The sequence below is a fragment of the Aspergillus fijiensis genome, assembly GCF_003184825.1.
Source record: "Aspergillus fijiensis CBS 313.89 unplaced genomic scaffold BO72scaffold_16, whole genome shotgun sequence".
In the NCBI taxonomy this organism is placed as follows: domain Eukaryota; kingdom Fungi; phylum Ascomycota; class Eurotiomycetes; order Eurotiales; family Aspergillaceae; genus Aspergillus; species Aspergillus fijiensis.
This window is the reverse complement of record NW_024468992.1, coordinates 351,792-377,940: the sequence shown is the minus strand read 5'-3', so window position 1 is coordinate 377,940 and position 26,149 is coordinate 351,792. Positions and strand designations below refer to the sequence as shown.

Below are 26,149 nucleotides of genomic sequence, written 5' to 3'. Positions count from 1 at the left end.
GGCCGAGCAGATAAGGACTCGACAAGGGAGTCCGTGCCTGACTGGTTTGTTCCCCATTCCGTGCCAAGTTTGCCAACCCACCATCTACGGAGTACACCCTCAGAAGACTTGAAGTGAATCACGCACTCTTCTTTTACTTTTCCATTTATTTTTTTTCCTACTTGCTGACCCAACCACCAGGATTCCTCGCAATATCGGATTTTCAGGGGTCTGTTCTCGGTTAAGGAAGTAGACTTTGGGGTCTAAAGACATGCCTGCTAGGTACAGTACGGAGTAATGCCGCCGTGCTTCAACGAAGAAACATGCTGACTCGCCTAGGAAAGAAGAACATCGGTCTACCCCGCCATTTCACTGTTGTTTCTGACTGTCTGACATGTCTATCCTCGGCCATCCGTCCTCATTCAGGCACATCACGCCGTGGATTTCTTTTTTGGACCCCACGGTCCGTTCGGCCGGTCTACAATTAGTGGCCCCTGCACTATCCAATGTCATCCTGCTTACCGACCCGCTCTGGAATCGCCAGAAGTCCTTGTCCTTGGGGTCTGGTTATCCGGTGATAGATGACAGGGTATGGAATGCAACATGCAGCTAGACGGTCCGATGCGCATCCAACACGTTGTTCCACACACTATGGAGTATAAAGTAGGAAGAAGATAGAGCTACGAATCACGGCTCTACTGAACGATAAGGAACTGGAACGGAATAATAGGGTTGACGGCCCCGTTCTAGACCCCAGCACTGCGGCGGACGGATCACTTTCCGCTCGCAAGACCCACTGGAGAGGCCCATTTCCCGGTGGCCTCCGTGCAAACACCACCTGGCAGCCACCTAATCATTCAGCGTGCTAATTGGCAGACGCACAGCATAAAACCTTGGGCAGAAGAGCTTAAGCAGCTATCCATTTCTCATGGCACGATCCAGGCATGTCAGCCTACCAAATCGGCAGTTAAACTCTCGATATTTAAATCTAGAGACACAAAATGTTCAAATGATGCGCAACATTGTTCCTCGAAAGATGAACAACCTGAAATCCTCCGGTATCATCAAATTCATTTTCGACACAAATCCGGCTTCTAATCATGTCAAAGAGCCACGTTTGCTTGCACCCGACCATCGGGGTGGCTTACCTACATGGACCTATTGATTTCTTCATTCATCACTCCAATATTTGATCAGCATGTCTCGCACAGTAAGCGGCTTGATGTCGGGGAAGATCTTATTCAATGAGTCCTGGGTCGTAATGCATGATGTGCCATCTGCGGTATACAGTTCGAAGATTGACATGAACCACTGAAAGGCTTTCTTCGGGAAATGCTGATACAGGGCTTGATGTCCAGGCAACTCGGTTATCTCGAACCCCCGGAGTTTTTCTATGCTGTCATAATGAATTTCGAATCGACAGCCTGGCGGTTCGAATTAGAAAAGTCTCTCGGAGAAAGCGAAAACCAGACTCACCACAGATCTCCTCCGCCAGCCTGACGAATTCATGCCAGGTGACAGTATCGCCGATCACACGGCTTTCTTCGGGCCAGTCTTCCATGTCGAGCATGGCGACAACATACCGGGCCAGGTCAAAGGTGTAGGTGAATGTGATTGGAACTTCACCATCTCCGGGGATTCCTGCTGTCTTGTTTCTCAAATCTACAACGAAGATATTCGGTTTCAGGTATGATTTGAGCGTCGATGGACCGAAGTAGTCAAGAAAGATACCATTGTGGAAGACGGTCCACTGAAGATCAGACTGTCGGAGAATTTCAATCGCTTTGAAATAGTCCGCAAGTTGCGGCAAAAGCTTCACGGCACTAAGATTCATCAGCTTATGTGGCATGAAAAAGTATACATCCACCCTAGCGGAACATACTCCTGAGGATATGGAATGGCGAAGCCACTGGGCACAAATCGCCGAGTGACTTTGGAATTGATGGCAGCTTGGATGAGGTTTAGTTGCGATATCGCCAGAGAATCTCCCTCCACGGCGAAACAACAGATCACTGTGTCGATTTGATGTGTGTCTAGCACAGCAACCAAACCGTCAACGCTTCCATAATCGACTTGAATGGTCTTGCCACCCTCGCCATCAGACTACTCAGCCTTGTCAGTAACGATGCACCTAGAAAAACCAGACATGTAATGATTACAACCTTGCGGGATAGGATAAGAGCCTCGTGCTCAGAAGAATCATTCAACACCTCCACAATTGTGCGACCAACACCACCATGGCCTCCAGCGATAGCAACACGAAGCATTTTATCATCCAATATGCTCAGTAAAGCTCTCGTGAAAGACAAATATCTGCGAGGGATAAGAGCTCAAACTTATAGCGAAGACTTGGTCTGCATAGTTCTCATGTCATGGCTGCTCTACTCTGCGATACGAAAATTGCCTTTTTGGGATTAGGTTCGAAGCGCCTGTTGCAGCGCCGAGACCCAGGCTAACTTACCGAGTGACAACGGGGTACTGAGTACGACCATCAAATACGTACGCATTTCAATGTCTGCAGTTCTCGCTTAGACCACCTTCAAAAGCCCAATGGATATCACGCCCGGGCTGAGAAAATTTCGGATCAGTTCTCGCTTAGACCACCTTCAAAAGCCCAATGGATATCACGCCCGGGCTGAGAAAATTTCGGATCAGTTCCGCACCCAAGAGACAGTCCCAACAGCAAGGCTTGTCTCGAAAGTCTCATACCAAGTCCCGTGGAGGCTGCCAAGCGTGCAAGAGCAGTAGAGTCAAATGCGATGAGATTCGCCCCAGCTGCCGCAGATGCTGCCAGCGCCGGACGCTGTGCGTATATGGTGACCCTCGTGCTGCCTACAGTCAGGCTAGCTTGGAAGATCACGAGCCTGTCTGGCCAGGCTATGTGACAGGCAATCATAGTCATTTCAACAACTGCTTGAATCCCAACGGACCCTGGCTTCCTGGTGGAATATCGCCAACACCCAGATCGATATATCTTCTACGGCATATTGACGGCTGCCTTGATGCAACATTGACGTCTGAAGTTGGAAGGGAGATATTCAATCAGTTTCTGCTGCCCAACTGCGCATCCATCCCAATGCTTCATAGTGCTCTCCTAGCACTTTCGGCTCGACATCTGCAGCATCTGCAGCCTGCAAGCACCGAGTACCAGAAGGCGTGCTGGCTTCATACACAGACAGCAACACGCTTGCTTAGGGAAGAGCTCGCGCAGCATCCGACAGCGTCAAGTAAGCTAGACGCTGTCTATGCCACCGCGCTTCTCCTAAACATGATCTCCTTTGCTTCGCATGAGAGATCGCCATCCAGATCTTGGGTATTTCAGCCCACTGCAGCGGCTAGGGTCAACAACCTCAGCTGGCTGTCCGTACAATGTGGACTAGGCTACTTAGCAAGAATGATGCAACAGAACCCGCAGCAAGGCTTCTGGCGTTTGAAAAATGAAAGACAGAAGCGGCTTGCGTTGGAAGCCCCGCCCGCTACTCGGCAGGATCTGCCTTTGTCTCAGACTCTGCGATGTGCGCTGGAAGATCTATGTGATGTCACTACCAGTAGCCTTCCGGACAACAACCCGTATTATATGCCCTTGAGCGTCATCGCTCCCATGCTGCAGCAAAATGAATCAAATGCCCACGGCACTAACTCATTGCTGTCATTCGGGCCTAAGATATCTGCAGCATACCGGAATCTTCTGCTTGAGCGAGATGAACGGGCGCTGCTGCTCCTAATGTTGTGGTTAGAGCTTCTCTGCCAAGCAGACGTCTGGTGGATCACTGACCGCGCCTATCAAGAGTTTCTGGCTCTCCGACACGTGTTGAGCTGCAGTGCCGATCTTCGAGTACAAAGCATACTCTACCTTTGCGAACCAAGCCGTGACAGAGTTTCGGTTACGCTTTTCACTTGAACTTATTGAGAGAATCTCAGAGGATCACCATGAAGGGGATGCTCACACCAGTGCAGCGCTCACACCAGTGCAGCAAGTCGCTGGGACTGGTGTGCTTGGCAAACCAATGAGTGAGTGTCCTCAATAAATGCTTGAATACAAATACAATGGCTTCCTTGTACTGAAGATCGGTTATTTTGATAGAACACAAAGCCCACAGCTCATTACTCCAATGTGACCGTGATCCAAGTGACTCAGCTTCCCTGGAATCAAAAAGCTTCACATGTCTGGTCAGGATTTTGATACAGTACCACCGGGGTTGGGACAAAGATCCTTGTAGATTTTAACTCTACAGCAACCTCAGGCCAACCTCAGCCAACGTCTAATTTTGTAGCCTAAGGCAACAACAGGGTACCGAGCAGGACTAGCGGATCGCTTGGAGCGGGTCTCAATGGGTTTGCCCCATCTGGTCCTCAATAAAGCCTCAAGCTTCCCCAGCCGTTGTTCAATAGACGGCCAACGCGCAGCGATTGGCCTCACGCTCCTGTTTGATCCGTCTCTACCTCCTACTACAGTTTCCAGAAACTTCATCATCAGCCTGGAAGCCCAATCCCAGAGGTCACCATCACAGCCAGAGACACAATGACCGCAGCGACCCAAGAAATCGAACAACTTTTGCCGAGGACACATTCGGACTCATGTCGGGCCAAACAATGGATTGGCTAGCGGACCGACAACGTGTCTATTGTCGAAAGTTTCACGGACTAAACTCTTGGTGGTACCAATCAGAGACTCTACACACTTGACCATGCTGAAGGAATGACCGGCCCAGACTCTGGTTGAGGCTTGAGCTTATTCCGCGATTGACAGGGAATAGCTCTCGTCGGACGCCATGCAGAAGGAAGCTTAGTTGTCATCGTCACGTGAAAAATACGGAAGGACAGAAGATATCGGTCATTCACTCGATGACACAAAAGCCATGTGTAGTCCGGGGTTTGAATGAGCCACGTGGGTGCAGTCCTTCGATTGTGTCGTGCGTTTTCTATGCTAGATCGCAAGCATGTGGCCGCGTTTTATGCCGATTATCTTGGGTGTTTTGCCTGTGCTGGTCTGTGGGACCGCTACACTCCCTATTCCTGCAGACAGGTACCTCGTAGTAGACCAGCTGCAAGGTATTCCGGATGGGTGGATGCGACAGTCTGGTCCTACTACATCTACGCCAACGAGATTCTGGTTGGCGATGCGCAGGTCCAATGTCTCTCAGTTCGAAGAGCAAGTGATAGCCCGGTCGACTCCTGGCCATCCTGACTATGGCCGCCATCTGACCAGAGAGGAGCTTCGGGCGTCTATGCGCCCTTCCGACGAGGTTGCTGCCAAAGTCCGTGCATGGCTAGAATGGGAACATGTGCCGGCCGAGTCAATCGAAGATCGGGGCGACTGGCTTGCGTTCACTATCCCATTATCACAGGCCGAGTCGATGATGAAGACTCAATTCAGCCACTTCTACCACCCAAGGACACAAACGACAACGGTTCGGACGCTTGCATACTCTGTCCCAGAGAATATCCGTCCGTTTGTTCAGCTCATCCAGCCTACAACACGGTTCGGATCTCCTCAAGCTCTTGACAGTCCCGAAACCTTTGTGCCTGTTGCGCTCACTGCAGAAGACCTCGCTGGCAATTGCTCGAGGACAGTTACTCCTGCTTGTCTGCGCCAGCTCTACGGGATCAATGATACCGAGATAACACCCGACCCACGCAATCGGCTGGGTGTCTCCGGCTTCTTGGAGGAATATGCACGGTATGACGATCTGGAGCAATTCCTTGCAGAATATGCCCCAAATCAAGCCGATGCCAATTTCTCCGTGGTCTCCATCAATGGTGGGCGTAATCTCCAGTACTCGCTCAGTCCGTCCAGTGAGGCGGCCCTTGACATCCAATACGCTCTATCGCTGTCCTACCACGCGTCTGCTGTGTACTATACTACTGCCGGGCGTGGGCCGATGGTGCAAGAGTCCGGGATGCTGACCATAGCTGACTCAACAAATGAGCCCTATCTCGAGCAACTGCACTACCTGCTTGACCTACCAGATAAAGATCTCCCTGCGGTTCTTAGCACCTCCTATGGGGAAGAAGAGCCGTTTGTACCCGCAGCATATGCAGAAGCTGTCTGCAACCTCTTCGCGCAGCTGGGGGCCAGAGGAGTATCTGTCATCTTCAGCAGTGGTGACTGGGGGCCCGGCGATGCATGTATGACCCATGATGGTACACGGCGGACTCGGTTCCAGCCCGTCTTTCCGGCGTCGTGTCCGTTTGTCACTTCGGTGGGCGGTACGGAAGGGACGAACCCCGAGTCTGCCATATCCTTCTCCGGAGGCGGCTTCTCGGATATCTTCGCTCGACCTTCCTATCAGGATGCGGATGTCACGGGCTATTTGCACAGCCTAGGGAACCTGTATGAAGGACTTTACAATCCACAGGGACGCGGCATCCCTGATGTCTCCACCCAGGCCAATAACTTTGTGCTTCGGGATCATGGTGAGTGGATGAAGACTGGGGGCACTAGGTGAGATCTTCCTTTCCTTAGTCACTAGCAGTCACGAACTCGGGATTGACTGGAACTGTAGTGCTGCGGCGCCTGTCTTTGCCGCCATAATCTCTCGACTGAATGCAGCGCGTCTGGAGCAGGGCAAGTCCACACTGGGCTTCCTGAACCCATGGCTATACTCGCTCAAACAGAGAGGATTCACGGATATTGTCGATGGAGGATCGGTTGGATGTGACGAACCCACCGGAGCGCAAGTACCGTATGCCGGATGGAATGCGACTCCAGGCTGGGACCCGGTGACGGGGCTGGGCACACCATACTATGAGACTCTGTTGGAGCTTGCATTGGAAGCTTAGCCACTTTAGTCAATTATTAATCTCTTCAATGTCTAACAAAATCCCTCTTACCGTTGTATTATAGTAACCAGGAGAGGGCTGTCTACCTGCCCTGCCAGGTCCACTAGATATTTCCCAATCGGGTAAGATGCTCTAAGCACCAACTACACGTGACCCGTATCTCACCGCCCGGGGACAGCTCTTCCCGGCAGTTCCAAGCATCAACGTCAACGTCCATCAGCCCAACCCTCGTCCTACGTATAACACCTCAATCCTAACCTCTCAATTTACCAGTCCTCATCATCACCCTCCACAGCTCAAACACCGACCATCTAACCCTCACGTCCAGCACCCCATCCCGCATCCCTAACCCTCTCCCCCCCCCCCTTCAACCCCCCAACGAACCGGCCCAAAACCCCAAACCCCAAAGATGGCCACCGACCTCCGCACCCTCATCACCCAGCTCCACAGCAGCCTGAGCGCGCACAACCTCGAAAAAGCCAGCAGCATCCTCACACAAGCGAAGCGCACGCTCCTCCAACAGAACGCCCTGATCCCCACCCCGACCACACCGCGGGAGCTGCTCCCGCTGGCGCGCGAGATCCTCGAGCTCGGCGCCCTCGCCGCGATCCGCCAGACCGATGCCCCCGGCTTCACGCGCTACTACCAACAACTGCAGCCGTTCTACGATCTGGAGCGCGATTCCCGGGAAAGCAACAGCAGCAGCAGCAGCAACAGCCAACGCAGCAAGATCACAGGCCTGTACCTGCTGCTCCTGCTGAGCATGGGCGACAGCACGAGCTTCCACACGGTGCTGGAGGGCTTGGTCGAGGAGGCCAGCCTGCAGGGCCGGAGCGTCGAGGATGACCCCTTCATCAAGTACCCCGTGGAGCTGGAGCGGAATCTCATGGAAGGGAGCTACGATAAGGTGTGGCGGGAGACGAATTCCGAGCGGGTGCCCGGCGAGGATTTCGGGTTGTTTTCGAGTGTATGTCTCCTCCCTTTTTTTGGCCGGCATTCTTTCTTTAGGGGAGGTTGAGATTGGTGCAGTGTGCGTGCGCTTGCTAACGTGATTCGTGTGAGGTATATAGGTCCTCGTGGGTACGATCCGCAGCGAAATCGCCGATTGCTCCGAGAAGGCGTACCCGTCGTTGCCGATCTCCAACGCCAAGAACCTGCTCTTCATGGACTCGGAAGGCGCGGTGATCGAGTTCGCCCAGCAGCGGGGGTGGGTGCTGCGCGACGGCCGCATCTATTTCCCCGTCGAGCCCGAGGCGGCCGCCCGCTCGGAGAAGGATATCCTGGTCGCGAGTGGGACGATCATTGAGAATGCGATCGGGTATGCGCGCGAGTTGGAGACGATTGTTTAAGGGCCGTTTTCTCCTGTGGAGTGAGGTGGTGTAACTTAGACAAAGATTCCGGGGGGGACGGCTGCATCATTTTAATGAGGATTACTATGCCATTTTTCTTCCCTCTCTCCTGCGGAGGGTAGATGAGTATCTCTTGCAGTATACACCTAAGCATTCACTATATTATGATTTATCTATTTACATCTATCTACACCCGAACCCGCCACAAACAGACCCGCCGATCATAGAAGCTACTCGACAAACAGAGGATCTCCTGCGTTTCCGGCGTATCGCTGCTGCGCACAGGTAGCTCATACCCGCCCGCCGGCTTCCACACATCAGACGCATAGTTCATACTCTCATGCTCCGTGAACTCTGCCAGAATCTCCAACTCCCACCCGAACTCCGCGGAGGGGCACCGCACCCGCACCACCCGCGTCCCGCCGTGCATACAGCTCGCCAACACCAGCCCGGTCCATCCCTCGTCTACCTCGTCTCCATCCACAGACTGTGACGTAGACGACGACGACGACAGAAGCTGCAGCCGCCACACGCCCCCGCCCAGCCCTATCTCCGCAAGAACCTCCCCGCGTCGAGTGGCGTGGTACACTCGCAGGGACTCGTCGTAGCTCCCCGTGAGAATGATGGGGCTGTCGTCTCGGAGTGGAATGGGCAAGGGGAGGATGGAGGTGACGCCCGCGGTGTGGTGGCGGGCGCGGTCGTTGTGGTCGAGCAGCGCGGCGAGGGCTTGGGGCTGACTGTCGTCCGTTTCTGATGTGGTTGTGGGGTTGGTGTCGTAGCGGCGGGTGTGGAGGGCGCCGAAGTCGTTTCCGGTGAAGATGTAGGGGATTTGTTGCTGCTGCTGGTCGGGAAAGGTCGCGAGCGCGGCGAACCAGACTTCGATGGCCTGCGAGGCTGGGAAGGAATCGAGTTCCGCGATCTGGGGTGGTGAGTCCGGGGTCGGGCCGGGGGTATATTGGAAGATGGTGGTAAGGCTGTCGGAGAAGGTGACGGCGAAGGCGTCGAGGGGGGTGGTTTCAGTATTGGTGCTGGGGGTGGGAGATGGCCAGGTCGAGGGCGTCCAGGCGAGGAAGAGGGCGGGGATGGAGAGGTCTTCGTGGACGGAATGTGTGAGCAGATGGGTTAGGGTGGGTGGTTGATCAGCATTTTGGCCAGGCGTGAGGCGGAAGAAGGCGACAGAGCCTGCGCTTGTTGCGATGGAGAGGAGGGAGGGATCGCGTGGGTGGAAGTGGAGGTCGAAGACTGCGTAGGGAAGAGGAAGTTTGGAGAGCAAAGTGCTGGTTGGGGTTAGTTGCCTCGTTCTTAGGGTGATAATGGCAGGATATAGAGAAGCTTACAGCTCGTTGGTGGATGGGTTTATGCGCCAGAGCTGCAGAGAGCCAGTCTTGGTCTGTTTGATGTCGGAGTCATTTGCTTCGTCTTTCTGTTCGGACAGCAAGTAGGTGCCGATGATGCAGCAGTCGGGGATTGCGGGGCAGAATTGCAGGCAGCTGGGAGGTTGATCGAGAAAGACAGTAGTGTTGGAGGCAGGTTGCTGCAAGGGAGGAGGCGGAGAGTCTGTCATGTTGCAGTGTTGGGGTAGCGCTCAATGGATGAGTGGGGGAGGTTGCAATTGAAGATATTTTGCAGTTACAAAAAGATACGGAGACAATCAATTAGTGTGTAACAAGCAGCAAGTGGAACATGGCAAATGGTAAAGAATAGAGTAGCTGTATAGAATGATTGGTTGCATAGGATTGGCTAAAGAAGTATAGAATAATGGTGGAATGGAGTCTAAAGGTCTGATCTAGAAGCATACACGAGATTCTGTGAACTAAATTGGTGTGGGCTGATTGACTGACTGACTGATCGATTGATTGATTAAACTCCTTATCTTGTTCACACCTCATCATCATCCACCCTCTCTCTCCTCTTCTCCTCTCCACTTGCTTCGTTTTCCTCTTTCTCTCCCCTCCTCCCCTCCATAGTCATTGTCAGTATCTGACTCTTACCAAATCGATCTATGACACTCGTTCAATTCCACCACTTCAATTGCAAGAAGTCCTGAACATCTCCGCCCGCATGTCGTCATACTCGCTGTCCTCGAGTACTTCCTCCTCCCCCCGACCTCTCGACCAGTCCCAAGAACAATCACAACAACAAACTTCAACCCAGCAACACCAGCACCACAACAACCACCAGCAGCAGCAGCAATCCTCCTCCCTCCATCAATCAGCAGCCTCCTACTTCTCCTACCCGGTCACCCACGTCGTCTCAGGCCTGTACCGCCGCTTCACCGACCCTCAATCCACCCAAAACAGCAACAACAACAACAACAACAACAGCAACAAGGACAGCAGCACGATGCGCCGCCCCTGGCACTCCAACACCACGCCCACCGACAGATCATCCACAACCAACACGCTCTTCACGCCCGTCCGAACCGCCTCCCCCTTCCAACCCCCGCCACTGACCCCTCTAACCCTAACCGACCCCTCCAGCCACCACCCCGACAACAACCAAGAAGACTACCTGCTCACGCGCTCGCTGGCCGAAGAGATCCGGCTGCTCGTGCCCGCCCGCCTCCAACTGTGCGACACCTGGCGCCTAGCCTACAGCCTGGAACGCGACGGCGCCTCGCTGTCGACCCTGTACGAGAACTGCCGCGCCATCTCCCAGCGCAGCCCGCGGGCGGGCTACGTCCTGATAATCCGCGATGCCTCTCCCTCCCCCTCCACCACCTCCTCCTCAACCACCACCACCTCAAACAACAATAACGGCAGCAGCAGCAGCAGCACTGGCGCCGTCTTCGGCGCCTACATGACCGACCCCCCGCACCCGGACTCGCATTACTTCGGCACGGGCGAATGTTTCCTCTGGCGCGCCTCGGTGCTACAGCCGCCCTCGACCGCCCAACTCCTACAGTCGATGTCCACGATCAACCACCAAGAAGAAGACGCCGCATTGGCCGTGCTCGAACGCGCCGGGCTCCCGTTACCGCCCAGCGCGGACACCACGCACGCCGGGCGGTCGACCACCCTGCGGAGCCGGAGTCCCTTGCCTCGTACCAGCGGAAACTTGTCGGTTCCTGGGACGGGTAGTACCTCCCAGAACACTGGGCATAGTAGTGGGACGGCGACGCCGGAGCAGATCCGCTTCAAGGCGTTCCCCTACAGCGGCGTCAATGATTATATGATGTTCTGTGAGACGGGGTTTTTGAGTCTTGGTGGGGGGTGAGTTTTATGTCTCCTCTTTCCCCTCCCTGTCTTTATCAAGTTGCGAATGGTTGGATTGGACGTGCTAACAAACTGGTGGTCTAGGGATGGGCATTACGGGCTCTGGGTGGACTCGAGCTTGGAGAAAGGCGTCAGTGCCGCGTCCCAGACTTTTGGCAATGAACCGCTCTCGGATGAAGGCGTCAAGTTCGATATCCTCGGGGTAGAGGTTTGGTATGTCGGTTCTTAGGGTCGGGCGCGCAAATGAGGCCCCCGGTTTTGGGTAATCAGGTATATGTGTGTGTCTCCACTCGGTCATTTGTAGATTGATCGCTGCTGGATTATAACAAAGGGGGGGGATCATGATCTGCGGGCAGATTGGTCTATAATAATCTGAACATTGACCCGGCCAGGTGGCATGAATCAGGGGAGGGGGTTTGGTGCGCGCGAGGCAGATGAAATGCCAATCGGGAATTAGTATAGGCAGCGCCCACTACAGTACTGTGGCACTGCTCGGATAATCCATCGTCATCTCATAATTCGTGTACTTTGATTACCACTACATAGAGCTACCTAGGAGAAGTATCATCGTCGCATCATTCGCCATTCCCAATCCCACCGTCAGAGAATTCCATCAAGACATTACGATCCGTGATGTTAAGCAGGAATGTTGACACCAAACGTGTAGAAGGGACAGACTCAAAAAATAAACAACACAGAGGGGTATGCAATGCGATAAATCGAAACAGGAAACCACCAAGATAGCATCAATACGGCGAGTTGACAATGTCGTCCCGGCCCAGACGACTACCCCATTGCGTACGGCGCCGAGGGGTCATGGGCAAGGGACCAGCGATACTCTCACGCGTCGGCTTCAGCAGACTCTTCTTCGCCACCATGTTGACTTCGTTGGGTAGCGCAACAATGACATTCTTGTCCGAACCGAAGCGGAAATTGTCGGCCATGACTTCCTCACCGTACCGCTTGATGGTGTAAGGGTCCTTGCGGCCAGCGATGACCTTCTTCAAGCTCCAAGTGATGATGAAGGGACCGGTAGCGGTAACGATCGACGTTTCCTGTGAGTCAACACCCGTGTTGAAGCGAGCCTGCGTGAAAGCAATTGGTTTCTTGGTCTCGTGCTGGAATTGGGCGACATGAGCGGGCTGCAGACCCAAACGACGCGGCTGCGGCTTGGAGTCTTTGGCGAAAGAACGCTCAAAGCCTAACTTGCCCTCGTTCTTGCCGTCCTTCTGCAGGGCGTCGATGAGCAGGAGATAAGTGCGGCATGTAGCCAAGACCCAGCGACCGTCGGCGGACACATCGAGACCAATAATAGGCTCACCCAGCGCAGGAATATGAGTCTTAGCATTGATACCAAGTCGGTCAAACATGCGGATATCGCCCTTGTTAGACGCGACGGCAATGTATCCCTTCTCCGTGGTAGCCACAGAGGAGAAGTCGTTCTTGCTGGCGTATTGCTTCAGCTCAGACTCCACCAACTTGTTTCCGGCCACACGGGGATCGACGCGAAACAGAGCATTCTTCGAGGCACCAATGAAAGATTGAGCGGATGTCATTTGGGAGAATTTCTAGGCGCAAAGTTAGCGATCATTCATCATTGAATCACAGGTACTGATGGGTGTTGACTTACACTCTCCGGGGCAAAGGTGTGCACGGGGATGTCATCATGCACCTTCCACTCGTCCACAATTTTGCCGTACTCCAAGTCCATGCGGTAGAGAGAGTTGGGGTCATCGCTGTTCTGCAAGATCATGTTGGAATCTTCGGCGTGTAGCATGACCTTCTTCGGGCTGAAAAGCTTGCCATTTGGAGTCTCAACCTTGGAGATGTTGGTCGAGAACTCGAGGTTGTTGTTGGGGGTGTGCTTGAACACGCCGATCTTAGAACCACGAACCACGAACGAACGATCGTGCTTGTAACCGACGGCCAGTTGCGAGTTGACATTGCCATCATCTTCACGGGTCACCACATCGTCTTCTTCCTCGTCGGAATCGTAGTGTTCGCTACGCTGACCGTCATCCTGGTCCTCTTCTTCGGACTCCTCTTCCTCCTCGGCCTCAGCCTCGGCTTCGCGCTCCTCAGCGTCCTCCATGGTCAGATCCTGGAAGGCGTCCAAAACATACTCCTTCTCATTCTCCTTGACCTTGGCCCACTTCATTTCGTTCAGCTGTTCCCACAGCGCCTGCATGAGACCCTCTTGGAATCTCTCTTCCGTCTCTTGATCATGGAAGCGCAGGAGCCAAGAGTAGGCTGAACCGTCCTCGCTGTAGGCGTTGAAGATGAAGGACAAATATTCAAAGTTGAAGACAGGGTTGATATCAGCGACGACTGCCTGGCCAAGCCATTCCTTGTCGTCTCCACTAATCTGGAGCCAATATTGCCAGTCACCAACCTCGGAGACTGTCGCGGTGATATTGGCATCTTGCTGTACAAAAGTTCCAGTGGGGAAATCGAAGAGGTGCAGTTCGGCTTTCTCTTGCGCGAGAATCTCCCGGGGCTCAGGTTGCGCAGCCGACGGCGGAGCAACAGTCGATTCGTCTTGAGCAGCAGGCTTGATCAGGCCCTTCGATTTGGAATATTCCACGTCCCTCGCCATGGCAGTTGCTGCGTCGGGGGGATCGATCGAGTGGTCGCGAGACTTGGTGGGCGAAGAGATGGGACTTGCTGACGGGATGGGCTTCTCCTCTTGGAATGAGAACTCTTGCAGCTCTTCCCGAGTAGCCCTCTGCGAGCTCGTTCTATACGTCCGCTCGTACTGGCACTGAAGGGCGGCCAACTCAAAGGTGGAAACCTTGTCCGCCGGCACAGACGCGTCGCAGACAAACTCGAAGAGATCACCTACGTCGCCACTGAGGTCTCTCCAGGCCAGAATCTTGGCACCACCTTCGCGGACCTCAGAACGAAAGTGAAGGGCTTGGTCGAGCAGGAAGACCTTCTCGTCTTTATCCAAGCTGTCACTGCCTTGCTCGTCGTCGTCTTCAGCAAGCTCCTCTTCCCCTTCCTCGTAAGCACGTTGAACGACGAGTTGATATTGAAATTCTTGCCCGGTGCGTCTGATGGAGGCAGCGGCGTCCTTGAAGATAAGCTCTGAGTATCCCTTGGGCGATAGGGGGCGGACAAGGTACAGTTGTCCCTGAGGAATTTCGATGATGGATTCTTTGGAAGTGTCTCCGAAGAGGTACTTGCTCACTGAAAAGAAGAAGGGTAGATGGTTAGCATGTGATGGTGGAGGGATGATGTCAAGAGATGAAGAGGTGACCGGGGAGAGGGAAGGAGGGGTCGATGGTGGGGTCAAGTGAATGAGGAAAGTGAAAGTGTCTGATCCTGAGCCTAGACCAAAAGCTAAATGAGAGGAACTTACCATTGCGGAGCATGAACATGGCTGCAGCTGGCCGGGCGTCGGAGCAACAGTAACAGGTTGTTCGTTCGGGTGATATCAGAGGGGGGGGGATCCTGTTGCTAGGGGAGCAGGGGTGTTGATCAATCCAGGTGCAAGAGAAGTAGGAAGAGAATAGATCACTGGCGTTGCCGAGAGTGAAGAACTTCGTAGCAGTGGCAGAGAACAGTCAACGGCAGGCTGACTCAAGCCAACTGCAACTTGTGAGTGTGGGATGGCAGGCGATGCCTTGTTGTGAGTGAGGTAGAAAATAAAATGTTTTGATTTCCGCTGTTGTTGTTTTCTGCCGTCATCGAGTGGCAACGGCTGTGGCGTTGATCGATCTGTGGCTCGGGTGGCGGTGCATGCCAATCATGTGAAATTTCATCACCAGTCACAAGTAACTTACAGTACAGTACATACATTACATTCCCATGGTTCTAGCTCCAATCTAATTGCCCTCTTTGGCTTCTACTGCATCGTTTTGTTCCTCCTGCTCCTGCTCTTGTGCAACAGCATTTGCTTCCTGAATAGCCTTAGCCTCTTCTTCGGCATCTTCGTCCCCCTCTCCCTCTTCTTCCTCCTCTGCCTCATCTTCTCCATCCTGCGGCTCCCCGGACTCATTGACCGACTCTTTCAAAGTGCCGCCTTTGCGCTGGGGAATGACCTCCATAAAAGCCTTGCCCCAGTCGCCCACCTCCAACCACTTCAGCATGATCTCCACCACATGGTTCGTAGCCAAGACCTGACGGGAGGCCATCTGGATGTATTCGCCGATCGGCAGCTTGGCCGTCTTGATCCCCCGCTCGACGGCCTGTTTGTAGCAGATCCCCTTGTGGCGGTTCTTATCCACCAGTCCGCCGATGATGTAGGTACTGAACGGCTTCAGCTCCGTCAGGGTATGCGGACTGTCGCTGCTCAAGTAGACAATGTCGCCGTCCTCGGGTTTTGTGTCGGCCTTGTCGGCAAAGACGCCCTCGAACCGGCCGCCGTCCGGCACGACCATCCACTCCTTGGCCTTCTCCGCGGCCTCGACGAAGTCCTCCTCCAGGAAGCGGATCCCCTTCCAGTTCTCGTACGTCTTGGCCAGCACGGTGTCGAACCGCTGCTTCAGCAGCTTGTTGAACGAGGAGACCACCAGGTGCGACCGGAACGGCGCGCGGCTGTTGTCCGAGTACGACCGGGTCAGCTGCGAGCCGAGCGAGATGCGCTCCTTCTCGATCATCAGCTCGTCGAACCCGCAGTCGAGGATCAGCGTCAGGGGCAGCAGGGTGCCCTTCCGGAACCGCGCGGGGGTGCGCTCGTGCTCCTTGCGGAACTCCGCCTCGCGGCCCTCGTCCTTTGCGACCTGGAGCTCCGCCCGCCGGCGCTCCTTGCGGGCCTGGATGCGCTCCTTCCGCTTGACCTTGCGCTGCTCGCGCCCTTCCTCCCACTGTTCCCGGCGACGCTGGCGCTTCATGGCGCGCTTGGACATCGGGGCCGTCTCGTCGCTCGGGTCGCTCGGGGCGCCATTGTGTGCTGTTGTTGTGGTGGTGGTGGCATCATCATCGTTATCGCGGGTTTCGACTGGGGCAGTTGAGGGTTCCGACACAGGAGCCGACTCCGCCATCGTTGTGTCCTGTTGTGGTAGTGGTGGTTGTTGCGAGTCGTCGTGGTCGAGCTTGACCAACTTTCTGGGACGACCGTCTTCCTCCATTTTCTGGGAAGAAAGAACTCTTCACAATTGAGACAAAGCCCAGCAACAAAAGTCTCTCAAGACAAGCGTCCTCCAAATAGACACTGTAAATATAGTATGTTCTCTCGCCAAACCGGCCCAGCTATCCAAGAAATCCAAACTTCCGCTGTTCATAAACGGAACAATCGACAATGGCTTCAAGAACAATTGATTAATGAAATTCGGACCGCCATGGGGGGAAAGGAATACCCCACCAATAAGAACCCAGCCAGCCCGCATTACCACACCCGCCGCTCAGCACGTGACCATCACACTCTCCCAACCTCAAACCACCAACGGCATCATATCTCCAAATCGAAGCTCGGCCCGGCCGTACGGTACGACTCACCTGAACCCAAACTAATCGTCTACCCCTCTCCCAACCGATCACCATGCCTCAGGACATGCCCCCCGCTGGGGGCTACCACCAGGTGCAATACAAGGTGCGATTGACCCCTCCAAACTTCCCTGGGATATCAGCGCCAACCCCGGACGCAACCGATCGATTGCTACACCATCGATTCAAATCCCCCCTCTATATCCCAGCGCGTGCAACCTCCAATGCCCACGGACAAATCACCGCTCCCTACACTCCCCAATCTCAGCCCAGCAAGCTAACGCCTCCCTCAATGGAAACAGCGCAACGTCCCCGTCCGCGGCTTCCGTCCCATCGTCTACCTCGCCGGAATGGTCGGGGCCGTCAGCTACGGTCTGTACAAGCAATACTACTCGATGCGTGAGATGCAGTACGTCCAGTCCACCCTCCCTCTTCTTCAGCACCGCAATCCCAACCCCTCGCCAGGCGGAGAGACAGAAACAGAAACAGACAGCTTAGACCAAGAAGAAGCGAAGCGAAGCTAACAACGATCCCAGCGAACTCGGCCGCGAGAAACTCTGGGGCCGCCTGCACATCATCCCCCTCCTCCAGGCTGAGGAAGACCGCGATCAGGTCCGTCGCTACTACGCCGACAAGGCCCGCGAGCAGGAGCTCTTCGGCTCGGAGAATCGGGTGTATAACTCTGACCGGTACGCGTGCGCCCCCAACCCCCTACCTCTCTCTTTTTTTCCCCCGGTGTCGAATATCATGCTATGGTTCATGCTATGAATATGCTATGGTTCATGCTTCGGAAAACTAATAACGAAATACACCAGCTTCGTCCGCCCTACTTTCGCCTATACCCCTTCGCAGGTTACTGAGTAAACTGAAGTTTTTTGAGAATCAAATACCAAAAAAATTTGAAGACATTTTTTCTTGCTTCATGGTTTGTATTCGTTGTGTACTGTACTGTACTTTACTTAGGATTGCGAGTGTGGTTTGCTTTTTTAAAGTTTGTTCTCGTTTTTCCAAAGAGGTAGTTTCGACTCGTTGCGTCCTGGGGCGTAGCGGCGACAGAATCCTGAATTTATGAGATGGATCTTGGTTTATGCTCAATTGGGATTATCCGCCTCCACGTGGAGAGGTGAAGCCTTCGTAGCTGGCAGAGTAAAAGGTGGGTTACTGCAGCGTTCATACGAGATAAGTGACATCAAGTTAGCCGTCGTGTCGTGTTCGAGACACTGGCTATCGGCAATTATACTATGTGATCTCAACTCGGCGACTGCTGTTTGCGCTTGCCCGAATTACCTTGGCACTTCTCGCTCCCTGAACCCCAGGTGGCTTCAACAAGCTGTCTATATTCTTTAGTAATAGCTATGCAACCCGATAAAGAGGTAGCTGTAACGGCAGTGGCCGTACACTACCGCCGTACTATACAAAGGGGTAAACCGTGAAGCGGTCTTACCCCAAAAAAATCTATAAACTGTGGGATCCTAACCAAACAAATCCGCCACCCCGGACAGATCCGGTCCGTCGTTGATATCGACTTTCTGATTCTGCTGGCCCTCCATCTCACTCGTCATGTATCTCTCCTGCAGGGCACTCCGCGCTTTCCGGCGGTCCTCGCGCGAACCCAAGATCTTGCCTTGCTCAGCTATGCTGACGCCTCTCAGACTCTCTAGAAGATCCAAGATCAAGGCTCTTTGCTGTCTTGCGGCAGTTGACCTTACCAGCGCGGCCTCTGCATTGGCCACTCGCTGCTCGCTCATGCCAGGAAGGCTCAGAATCACTGCGCGCGGGGTCGGGCTGCTCGAGCCGTAGAGTACCCAGATAGACGCAATGAGCTGAGCAAGATCTTTCTGCATGTCGACAAAATAGGGCTCATGCACAGACGTGATGCAAGCCTTGAGGACCTCGGAAGAGATGAACTCGCGGATGGTGATTGTGGTAGGTGTATTGTTCGGAGGGGCAAAGTCTTGCAGGATGGAGCGAATGACACGGGTGATGATGCTGCAGCAACGGGTATCGCGCATACGAAGGGCATGGGTGCAGAAAAGCATAACTGGCTCAAATATCTCAGGTGAAGAAAGAATAAAATGCCGGATGGAGTCCGAGAGTGCCGGTGCAGGCTGCAGAGCGCTGGGATCTGCTAGCTCGTCATCAGGATCTAGATTATTCTTTAGCATGCTTCTAAATATTCAACGCTCTTTGACTTACCACCACGCTGAGGATCGAGCAGACTGGCTACCATGATCACCGCAGAATACGTCAACTGGCGCAAGATACTCTCGGACTTCATCTCGTCAGTCAGGTCATCAGACTCAGCAACTCCCTCTTTTCTCTGTTCAATCAGCTCCCATTCTGATGTGACCTTCTTGTCGATGCTGGTAAAGAGGGTGGCCAGCATTGGAGGCAGAAAGTTGCTTCGGAAGCGAACCGGGCAGTCATCAATCAAGCAGCGTGAGATATTGAGAAGAACAGAGAACTGATGAGAGGAGAGGTGGACGGAGTCCTTGAAGAGAGCTTGTGAGAGGGGACCTGGAAGTTCTGCGAATCCATAGAAATTCTCCCGTAGTCGGCTCATGCTGAACAACATTGAGTAGCACGCTTCACGCACAGCTCGAATCTTGCCTCTCACAGATGAGGCGAATCCTTCGACTGAGCCACGAGATGCAGTGATCTTAGCATAGAACTCATCACGGCTACCAGTGGAAATCCCGGCTTGCCAAAATCTATCGGTCAAGATGCGTTCCACAACCGGCGCCATGTCTGCGGGCAAGCCCTTCCAGTTGCCGGGATTGTGGAAGGCATGAGCATTACTGACTAACTGTAGAAGCGTCGGCAAGATGATAGGAATAAGATCATGCCATACATTGCAAGCAAGCTCATAGGCTGGTTCAGACCTTTTGAGCTTATCCGTCGAGACGGCCAGCATCGTCTTGGTACCTCTCAAAGGTAGTTGCTGGAACTTCCTAGTCATTTCTTCCTGAATGAGCTTACCCTCATTGTCCAGAGGTACAGAAGACCAGTCTTCGAGTTTTTGAGCCTGTCTGGACTGCATATATGCTCCGACATTCTGTAGTCCAAGCATAGCACAGAAGCCCTCGAATGTCGAGCTCACAGTTCGGAATTCTTCCTCCTGCCATGCTTGCTTGATCGGCTCCACGAAAGACAGAAGACGAGACTGGCGAAGGTAGGGTTCGACATTATTCGCTCGTTGCATGATGATAAGCAGGATGGAAGTGAGCTCCATGTGAAGCTTATCGTCTACCCGGTTGGCCATGGATATCTCCTTGATCTTGGGTTCCAATATGTCGTAGAACGTAGAGAAGTAGTCTGCGTAGCGCATGGCCAACCGCCGGAGCTCATGACTGGCCAGACCGTGAAGCTCCTTGACTGATTCCGAGTAGACGGGATACTCTGGCTGGTCCGGGAGGCGGGTCATCAAGATGTACTCCAATGCTTTGAGCGCAAAGCTCGGGGTCTTGTCGAGAGCTCTGGCGGAAATATCGACAATGAGCTTGATTACTCTCTGTTTCAAAACCGGATCTTCAAAATTACGCTGCATTAATTTGAAAGCCCACGCCTCCAAGATCTGTTCCAGGTCGCTGCGCTTCTGTTCATCTTGCTGAGGCATCTTTCCATGAGCAGATACCCATTTGTTGTACCCTTTTAGCGTTGCTTCGACAACCGCAAATTGCGTATCGGCCCGCATAAGGGGTATCGAGGTCTTTGAAAATGACTTCACGGCGAAAGGTTCCACGCCGCTGTAAAGGTTGTCTAGGTTTCCGTCAATTCCGGCAAGTATATGAGGTATGGCATCCTGGGGTCGCTTCTGGACGATCGTTTCGATGATGGAGGAACAGTATCGGCGATAGTTCCCGACAAACGCGTGTCTCTCGGGGATTGTGTCAATGTCCTCATTAAGGAACATCACTGTAGGATTGTCGGATTCTGCAGGCAGAGATTCCCAGCGAATGAGGCGCTCAGTACAAATACTCAGCAGCGAAGGGATTAGACCAATAACGAGGTCCGTGTTTCCGATCCTCTCGGAGGCTATCAATTTAGACCACACATGAAGGACAGGGATCGAGATTGTGAGACTTTGATTTTGGATGACAGTAATGGTAAGATGAAAGAAGAAAGGTAGGTCCATGCCCTGTGCGCTTTCTAATGAGAATGCCTTCTCTTCGAGAAATCCAGCGATGTACGAAACCATCTCGGAGAGCTTTTTGCAAATAGTATACTTGGTGTCGTCCACATCGTCTGGTCCCACAACTGACCATTCGTACAGCTTCTGCAGCACACTGAGCGCTTGAGTCTCGTACATGAAGTGCACCAAGGGCTGGAATCCTTCAATCTCAACGTGAGACCTGCTGTACAGCGCATGCAGAGCTTCAACAGCCGCCAAGAGCACAAGCTCGTCATTGCAGGTGAAGGCACTGGCAATGCAGGGGACACAGTTGGACGAGAGCACGGCCTTGGGGATTGCCCATGTCAGCAGGGATTTGAGAGTGGCAAGCGCTTTCAGTGCGGAGTCCCGGGCCTGCTTCGAGTTCTGAATGTTCCCGATACAGTCGTGCAGAAAAGCGCAAATGCGAGACATCCATCCCTCAGGTCCGCAACGCAGCTCAAGATTATCCTTCTTAGGATGGATCTCCTCGAAGACGGCCAGGGACGTACAGATCTCGACCATAGCCCGGTTTAGGTCCGTGCCACGCAAGGATGATACGGTATCTTCACGATAGAAGATGTCCTCCGACAGAGTTTCAAGAATGGATAGTACCAATTCCTTATGCACGAGGCTTGCTTTCCAGAATTGAAGAAGCGTTTCGTCCATGGAATTCCAATCCAAGCCCCAGCTCCTCTTGGCGACCTCGGCCCACAGTTGCGGGATCTTGTTGCGAATGTAAGCAGGATCTTCAGGTCGGATCGACTCCGCCAACTTCAGAACGAGGTCCCTGATAGCCGAAATCTGGTCTTGGGCTTCAAAGGAGGTGTGGCGCAAGACATGATCCAACAAACCCAGACCGAAATAGCGGACGAGAGGATTGGTCTGCTCGGGAAGCGCAAGCATATAACCATTGTGCGCTGCCGACTTGCTCTCTTTTTGGGCCTCGACAAAGGTCAAGGCTTCTCTGCGTAGCTCGTTGGTGGAGGACGGGTTGTGGATAAGCTCCAAGGCGCGGATGATGTCGGCCATGCGGCCCTCCGACAGATCACCTTCGGCTGCCATGGTTGATGTGGGAAAACAACTCCTTCGCTGCTCTTGAAATAAAGACAATAAAGAAAAAGCTATGATTACCTTGACAATTGCTGAAGTGATACTTGCAATGTTCTCATTATCTTTTAGATCCCTGCAAAACCTCCTTCTGGTTCGTTTGGGAATTCCCAGACTTCCGTGGTGGAAGCGGAATTGGCTTGGGCAAACTTTTTGACAACTGGAGGGGGAAACTAGTTAAGGGGAGGTAATAATAGATTCCTGCCCGCCGGGACTTTCAGCCACGAAGTCAGCGATGCTGTTTGGCGCAAGTGGGCAACACTGAGTAATCGCTGAACACACGGCGACCGCCGTTAGGGGGAGGGGGTGGGAGGGCAGTTGCGGCTCAGTAAGGGAGATTCCCTGCGAGGCGCCGATGTTGTTCTGCCTAAAGAGAAGTGGAGTGCTTATAGATGGTGTTTTGGTGTTTTGTTTCTTTGATTTTTTCCCCTTCTTCTGTTCCTGATATATGGTTTGGGACGAATGAATAGACAGTAGTGGTGACAAGAATTCAAAGAGAGAAAAATACGGAGTGAGGAAGTGGGTACTATATTAACCACCACACTTGAAGCTTAAAGAAGAGATTTGGAGGGAAGATTGGCAAGTACGGGAAGAGGGAAAGAGAGAGGATCAACAGCAACAGCAACAGTGAGTGAATCGATACGGCGGCAGCGGCAGATAATCAACGCCCGCCTTACCAGGAGAATTTTCCACGCGCTCCCGCTCCAATCACCACATCGGTTCATCCATTTCCCCCGCCAGTCCTCCTCACCGCTTCCTGGAGGATTTCTTATCGATAAGCACCAGTACACCCAGCATGACTTCTGTTTACCCCCCCACACACCACAGTACATCATCTTCTATCTCAAATGCCACTCACGGGTGCATGACTATTCAACTTATGATTGCTGAATTCATATTCGAGTAATTATACTATCATGACTTACTCGATCCAAGATCTCAGAAAACAAATGTGACAACAACAACCACAAAATGCGCTTGCATGTCAAAGAAGACAGAAACACAGAACCCACGCCAGCTAAGGGCACTCACATCACGCTGCATCCGCTGCTCTGGCATTGCTCTAGATAGGACAGTTCATCACTCGACGATGTGGCAGACTCGCCGGGCTTACGTTTGACCCCCTGGATCTTGATGTCGTGAGCCCCCGCCGCATGCCACCAACGCAACCGTTGTACCTTGACTGAGTTGACCTCATCCGAATCAATGGTCCATTCTCCGCTACTGACAGAGACAACAGTGTGCCCTCCAGGGAAATGGAACTCGGGAAGGTAGATCTCAGTCGCAGTCTCCTCGCTTAGTGACCTTTCACTTCCAATCAGCGACAGCGTGAATGTGCAGTTCTTAAGGTCGAACGTGTATTTCGAAACTAGGCCGCTGGTGAAGATCGGACTCGGTCGGATGAAGGCCTCTGCCGCACGGAACCCAAGTTTGTCCTCGTTTGACTGACTGAACTCCGAAGTGATAGAGGGAGCTGACAGGGCACTCTTCAGATTGTCAGGCCCTATCGACTGGTGCTGAATACTACCCTGACTTTCGGAGTATGCTGGTGAGTGAGGGTCGGTCTCTACCCGAGAGTCAGTTTCCAAGTCGGAGTACTTCCCGCTGGGAAGCTCGAAATCATCGACCGAGTAGATTGATAGGTCCTCTCCGTTCCAGTTGTCGCCCCATTCGTGATTGTTCTGCAACGGTGTCAGTCTCAATTCACTTCACTCAACGTAGTAGTTTCACTGCTCGCTTACCGTAGTCGTATAAAGCCACAATGTGAAACCATTCGCCGTACTGCCCTCCAGTGCAAAATGATTGGCGTCCATAGCGCTGACCTGACTACTATAATCACCCGTCTTGTAGGCATGTTTGTCGTCCATGTCATAAGGAATGCCGATCTCTGTAAAAACCATGGGGTGGGAGCCCATGTATTTCAAGCTCTCGTCCCTTAGAAACTTCAACTGATCACGCAAGCAATTGCGAATCGCCGACTCTCCGATCTTGATGGCAAAGGCAGGTGTGAGGTACTTGCCACGAAGTACCCCAATTACATCCACATTGTATAATCGATTCCTAGAGTGGTCATGGTCAAAAAAGGAAACGCGCGGAGAGACACGGCCAATTCACTTACCAGTGCTTCGTCAACAAAGTAAGACCATCATAGTAGTGAGCTGCATGCACCATGTTAGGGTCATCGTCCGCGGTTCCCTCTAGGTCGGGCGGAACCTCCATGACAGGAGGTTGACAAAACATGATTGCATCCGGCCACACGCTCCGCAGAGCATCTCTATAAGCCCGGTAATGTTCCATAAAATATGTATTGGTGAAGACGTCGTAGTTTAGTGGTTCACCTGTTCGAGGATGCTTGGCGAAATAGTCCTTTCGCAGTAACTGGTCCGATGACGGATCCCATACACCATGCTGAGCCCATAGACATTCTCCCAGCTTCCAATTCGAGTCTCTCTTCCAACCATATTTCTCGTCGTCGTAGTCTTCTGGCAACCAAGCGATTTCGCCCTCTGGGTCCACCAGTTCTCTGCCGGTCTGATGAGGGCCAAAGCCGCCAAAAGCCCAGGTCGTCTCCTCACATGCGCGTCCCGACCCGGTGAGCATAGCCTGGAAAGCAGTAGGCGATGTGCCCAGTTGGAGTTGCTGTTCAGGTGGGATCACAGAGATATCTTGGAATCCAATCAGACCTCTGTGAGGTTCATTCATGCTCTCCCATCCAATGACCACTTCGCTTTCGATATCCCCAGCCTCATGAATCTTTTCAGCAAAGTACTTGCATGCCGCAATGAAGTGGCCCTGCAGATAGTCCTGGATGTTCATGCCATCTATGATGGCCTTGGGGGCAAAGTCCCGACCTGCCCAAAATAATGTAAACATGGTCTGGCAGACCAGACGTGTGTAGTTGGTACTCCATATCATTTTCGGAAATTCGGCCGGGTTGTCGTACGTGTTCTGCACCAGGGCTGCTTCGGTCTTCTTGAACGATCGAGGGTTGAATCCTGCCGCATATAGAGTCCAGGCGGGAGCACCAGATCCTCCTGATAATCTGCACCACTTCACATTGTTAGTCGGGATGATGATAGTAATCCGGCGAGTCACGGAAACCTACCACATCCTGATGTGGATCGAGGAAGACAAAAAACTTGTACTGTTTCGCGATACGAAGGACTTCGATGGTGAATGCGATCCATTCGTCGTCATATTTCCAGGGCCCTTCATGCTCTATCGCCTCCCATGTGAAGAGGTATCTTATTGTATTGTAGCCCCACTTGCGTAGTCTGGCAAAATGGGTGTGTGCATCGTCAAGAGAAAAGGGTCGGCCGACGAAGGAGACATTGTCCGCATCGAAGAAGCTATCGGAGACATAGGAAGGAGTGTCCGGATTCCTGGGGAATTTCGACTCGCCGGCGACGTTGATCCCTCTCAGGGTTATTTCCCGATTGTTTGCATCTTTAAATGTTTGACCGTCTATTCGAAGTCGATAATGGCCCATTTTCTCTCAGTCTCAACGCACGATACCACAGCCAATGATGGAAGTAGATGAACGGGTGTTCGCGGATGTGCGAGCAGGGCAGAACAATGCTGGAGAGAACGTCAAGACAATGTGACTTAGGCTGATGACTGGTTTCCAATCCCACTCGGCGGCAGCACTTCAAATAGTTCAATCGCTAAGAGACAAACATCAGTCATTGCAAACTGACTGGACCAAGTGAGGTGTCGATCGTATCCGCGCTAACCTTGCAGGAACAGCTGGTTGATGGCGGCGACGCCAGTCACAAAGCCAACGGTACAACGGTAACAGACTTGGCGCCGGGGGGTCAAGTGAATTAAAGAAGTTATCTAAATCCCAGGGAAACAAACAAGCGTCAAGTTGGTATCGACAATTTCCTCTTCTATGGGTTGACTGACATGTGTTAACAGGCAACAGCGAAGACAACACCTGTAATTGACTATTGAGTTACTACTTCAAGCTCCGAGACCGAGAGCGATAACGAGCGATCCGGCGGAACCTCTGACGTACCTTTCTTTTCCCACTTGGGTTTCCCCACACAGCCCGCCCGGCCTTTTCTCAATTACGAAGTAACTTGCTCCAAATCCGCCAGCATTCCCCTCAACCAAACACCAAGCTACCTAGGAAT

General features: G+C 53.0%; 10 protein-coding genes across 10 annotated transcripts; 4 read left to right on the top strand and 6 right to left on the bottom strand.

The window, feature by feature from the left end:
* Positions 1–1,149: 1,149 nt before the first annotated feature.
* Positions 1,150–2,246, bottom strand: BO72DRAFT_467570 (NAD(P)-binding protein; the record flags this gene model as incomplete). The annotated part of the gene is made up of 4 exons (XM_040946843.1): positions 1,150–1,403; positions 1,456–1,802; positions 1,862–2,082; positions 2,142–2,246. The coding sequence occupies 4 exons, from the start codon at positions 2,244–2,246 to the stop codon at positions 1,150–1,152; spliced, it is 927 nt and encodes a 308-aa protein (XP_040802707.1).
* A 251-nt stretch (positions 2,247–2,497) lies between these two features.
* On the top strand, positions 2,498–4,132 carry BO72DRAFT_68222 (Zn(II)2Cys6 transcription factor). The gene is made up of 2 exons (XM_040950613.1): positions 2,498–3,990; positions 4,064–4,132. Exon 1 carries the CDS (start codon positions 2,597–2,599, stop codon positions 3,878–3,880), a length of 1,284 nt encoding a protein of 427 aa, XP_040802706.1. The 5' UTR covers positions 2,498–2,596; the 3' UTR covers positions 3,881–3,990; positions 4,064–4,132.
* Positions 4,133–4,934: 802 nt separating this feature from the next.
* Positions 4,935–8,111, top strand: BO72DRAFT_467568 (subtilisin-like protein; the record flags this gene model as incomplete). The annotated part of the gene is made up of 5 exons (XM_040946842.1): positions 4,935–6,068; positions 6,147–6,424; positions 6,486–6,660; positions 7,172–7,729; positions 7,833–8,111. The coding sequence occupies 5 exons, from the start codon at positions 4,935–4,937 to the stop codon at positions 8,109–8,111; spliced, it is 2,424 nt and encodes an 807-aa protein (XP_040802705.1).
* A 164-nt stretch (positions 8,112–8,275) lies between these two features.
* BO72DRAFT_401527 (uncharacterized protein) lies at positions 8,276–9,883 on the bottom strand. Its single transcript, XM_040942184.1, has 2 exons — positions 9,449–9,883; positions 8,276–9,388 (listed from the first exon to the last, which is right to left on the bottom strand). The coding sequence occupies exons 1-2, from the start codon at positions 9,673–9,675 to the stop codon at positions 8,299–8,301; spliced, it is 1,317 nt and encodes a 438-aa protein (XP_040802704.1). The 5' UTR covers positions 9,676–9,883; the 3' UTR covers positions 8,276–8,298.
* A 424-nt stretch (positions 9,884–10,307) lies between these two features.
* On the top strand, positions 10,308–11,555 carry BO72DRAFT_358579 (putative oxidative stress response protein Oxr1; the record flags this gene model as incomplete). Its single annotated transcript, XM_040940737.1, has 2 exons — positions 10,308–11,323; positions 11,411–11,555. Coding segments are annotated over 2 exons (1,161 nt in total), but the record flags the coding sequence as incomplete, so codon positions are not given.
* A 272-nt stretch (positions 11,556–11,827) lies between these two features.
* On the bottom strand, positions 11,828–14,962 carry BO72DRAFT_401522 (uncharacterized protein). Its single transcript, XM_040942183.1, has 3 exons — positions 14,688–14,962; positions 12,957–14,515; positions 11,828–12,894 (listed from the first exon to the last, which is right to left on the bottom strand). Exons 1-3 carry the CDS (start codon positions 14,704–14,706, stop codon positions 12,073–12,075), a joined length of 2,400 nt encoding a protein of 799 aa, XP_040802702.1. The 5' UTR covers positions 14,707–14,962; the 3' UTR covers positions 11,828–12,072.
* Positions 14,963–15,035: 73 nt separating this feature from the next.
* Positions 15,036–16,581, bottom strand: trm10 (tRNA (guanine(9)-N(1))-methyltransferase). The gene has a single exon (XM_040944407.1). The coding sequence runs from the start codon at positions 16,396–16,398 to the stop codon at positions 15,154–15,156; it is 1,245 nt and encodes a 414-aa protein (XP_040802701.1). The 5' UTR covers positions 16,399–16,581; the 3' UTR covers positions 15,036–15,153.
* A 119-nt stretch (positions 16,582–16,700) lies between these two features.
* Positions 16,701–17,917, top strand: BO72DRAFT_485132 (putative NADH-ubiquinone oxidoreductase subunit GRIM-19). The gene is made up of 4 exons (XM_040947880.1): positions 16,701–16,859; positions 17,056–17,162; positions 17,290–17,442; positions 17,569–17,917. Exons 1-4 carry the CDS (start codon positions 16,809–16,811, stop codon positions 17,615–17,617), a joined length of 360 nt encoding a protein of 119 aa, XP_040802700.1. The 5' UTR covers positions 16,701–16,808; the 3' UTR covers positions 17,618–17,917.
* Positions 17,918–18,205: 288 nt separating this feature from the next.
* On the bottom strand, positions 18,206–21,968 carry BO72DRAFT_506992 (karyopherin MSN5; the record flags this gene model as incomplete). Its single annotated transcript, XM_040949249.1, has 2 exons — positions 18,206–18,899; positions 18,950–21,968. The coding sequence occupies 2 exons, from the start codon at positions 21,966–21,968 to the stop codon at positions 18,226–18,228; spliced, it is 3,693 nt and encodes a 1,230-aa protein (XP_040802699.1). The 3' UTR covers positions 18,206–18,225.
* Positions 21,969–22,945: 977 nt separating this feature from the next.
* BO72DRAFT_67999 (sterylglucosidase 1) lies at positions 22,946–25,820 on the bottom strand. Its single transcript, XM_040950611.1, has 5 exons — positions 25,748–25,820; positions 25,120–25,678; positions 24,133–25,064; positions 23,756–24,074; positions 22,946–23,695 (listed from the first exon to the last, which is right to left on the bottom strand). Exons 2-5 carry the CDS (start codon positions 25,501–25,503, stop codon positions 23,042–23,044), a joined length of 2,289 nt encoding a protein of 762 aa, XP_040802698.1. The 5' UTR covers positions 25,504–25,678; positions 25,748–25,820; the 3' UTR covers positions 22,946–23,041.
* Positions 25,821–26,149: the final 329 nt, after the last annotated feature.

Bases quoted from the DNA above. Each gene is read 5' to 3' on its own strand.
- BO72DRAFT_68222 (XM_040950613.1), top strand. From the start codon at position 2,597: ATGGATATCACGCCCGGGCTGAGAAAATTTCGGATCAGTTCCGCACCC.
- BO72DRAFT_401527 (XM_040942184.1), bottom strand. From the start codon at position 9,675: ATGACAGACTCTCCGCCTCCTCCCTTGCAGCAACCTGCCTCCAACACT. The intron at 9,389-9,448 runs GTAAGCTTCTCT...AACCCCAACCAG, and splicing joins AACCCATCCACCAACGAGCT to CACTTTGCTCTCCAAACTTC.
- BO72DRAFT_401522 (XM_040942183.1), bottom strand. The intron at 12,895-12,956 runs GTAAGTCAACAC...CTTTGCGCCTAG, and splicing joins ACACCTTTGCCCCGGAGAGT to AAATTCTCCCAAATGACATC.
- trm10 (XM_040944407.1), bottom strand. From the start codon at position 16,398: ATGGAGGAAGACGGTCGTCCCAGAAAGTTGGTCAAGCTCGACCACGAC.
- BO72DRAFT_485132 (XM_040947880.1), top strand. From the start codon at position 16,809: ATGCCTCAGGACATGCCCCCCGCTGGGGGCTACCACCAGGTGCAATAC. The intron at 16,860-17,055 runs GTGCGATTGACC...CAATGGAAACAG, and splicing joins ACCACCAGGTGCAATACAAG to CGCAACGTCCCCGTCCGCGG. The intron at 17,443-17,568 runs GTACGCGTGCGC...GAAATACACCAG, and splicing joins CGGGTGTATAACTCTGACCG to CTTCGTCCGCCCTACTTTCG.
- BO72DRAFT_67999 (XM_040950611.1), bottom strand. From the start codon at position 25,503: ATGGGCCATTATCGACTTCGAATAGACGGTCAAACATTTAAAGATGCA. The intron at 25,065-25,119 runs GTAGGTTTCCGT...AACAATGTGAAG, and splicing joins TCGATCCACATCAGGATGTG to TGGTGCAGATTATCAGGAGG. The intron at 24,075-24,132 runs GTAAGTGAATTG...TGACCACTCTAG, and splicing joins ACTTTGTTGACGAAGCACTG to GAATCGATTATACAATGTGG.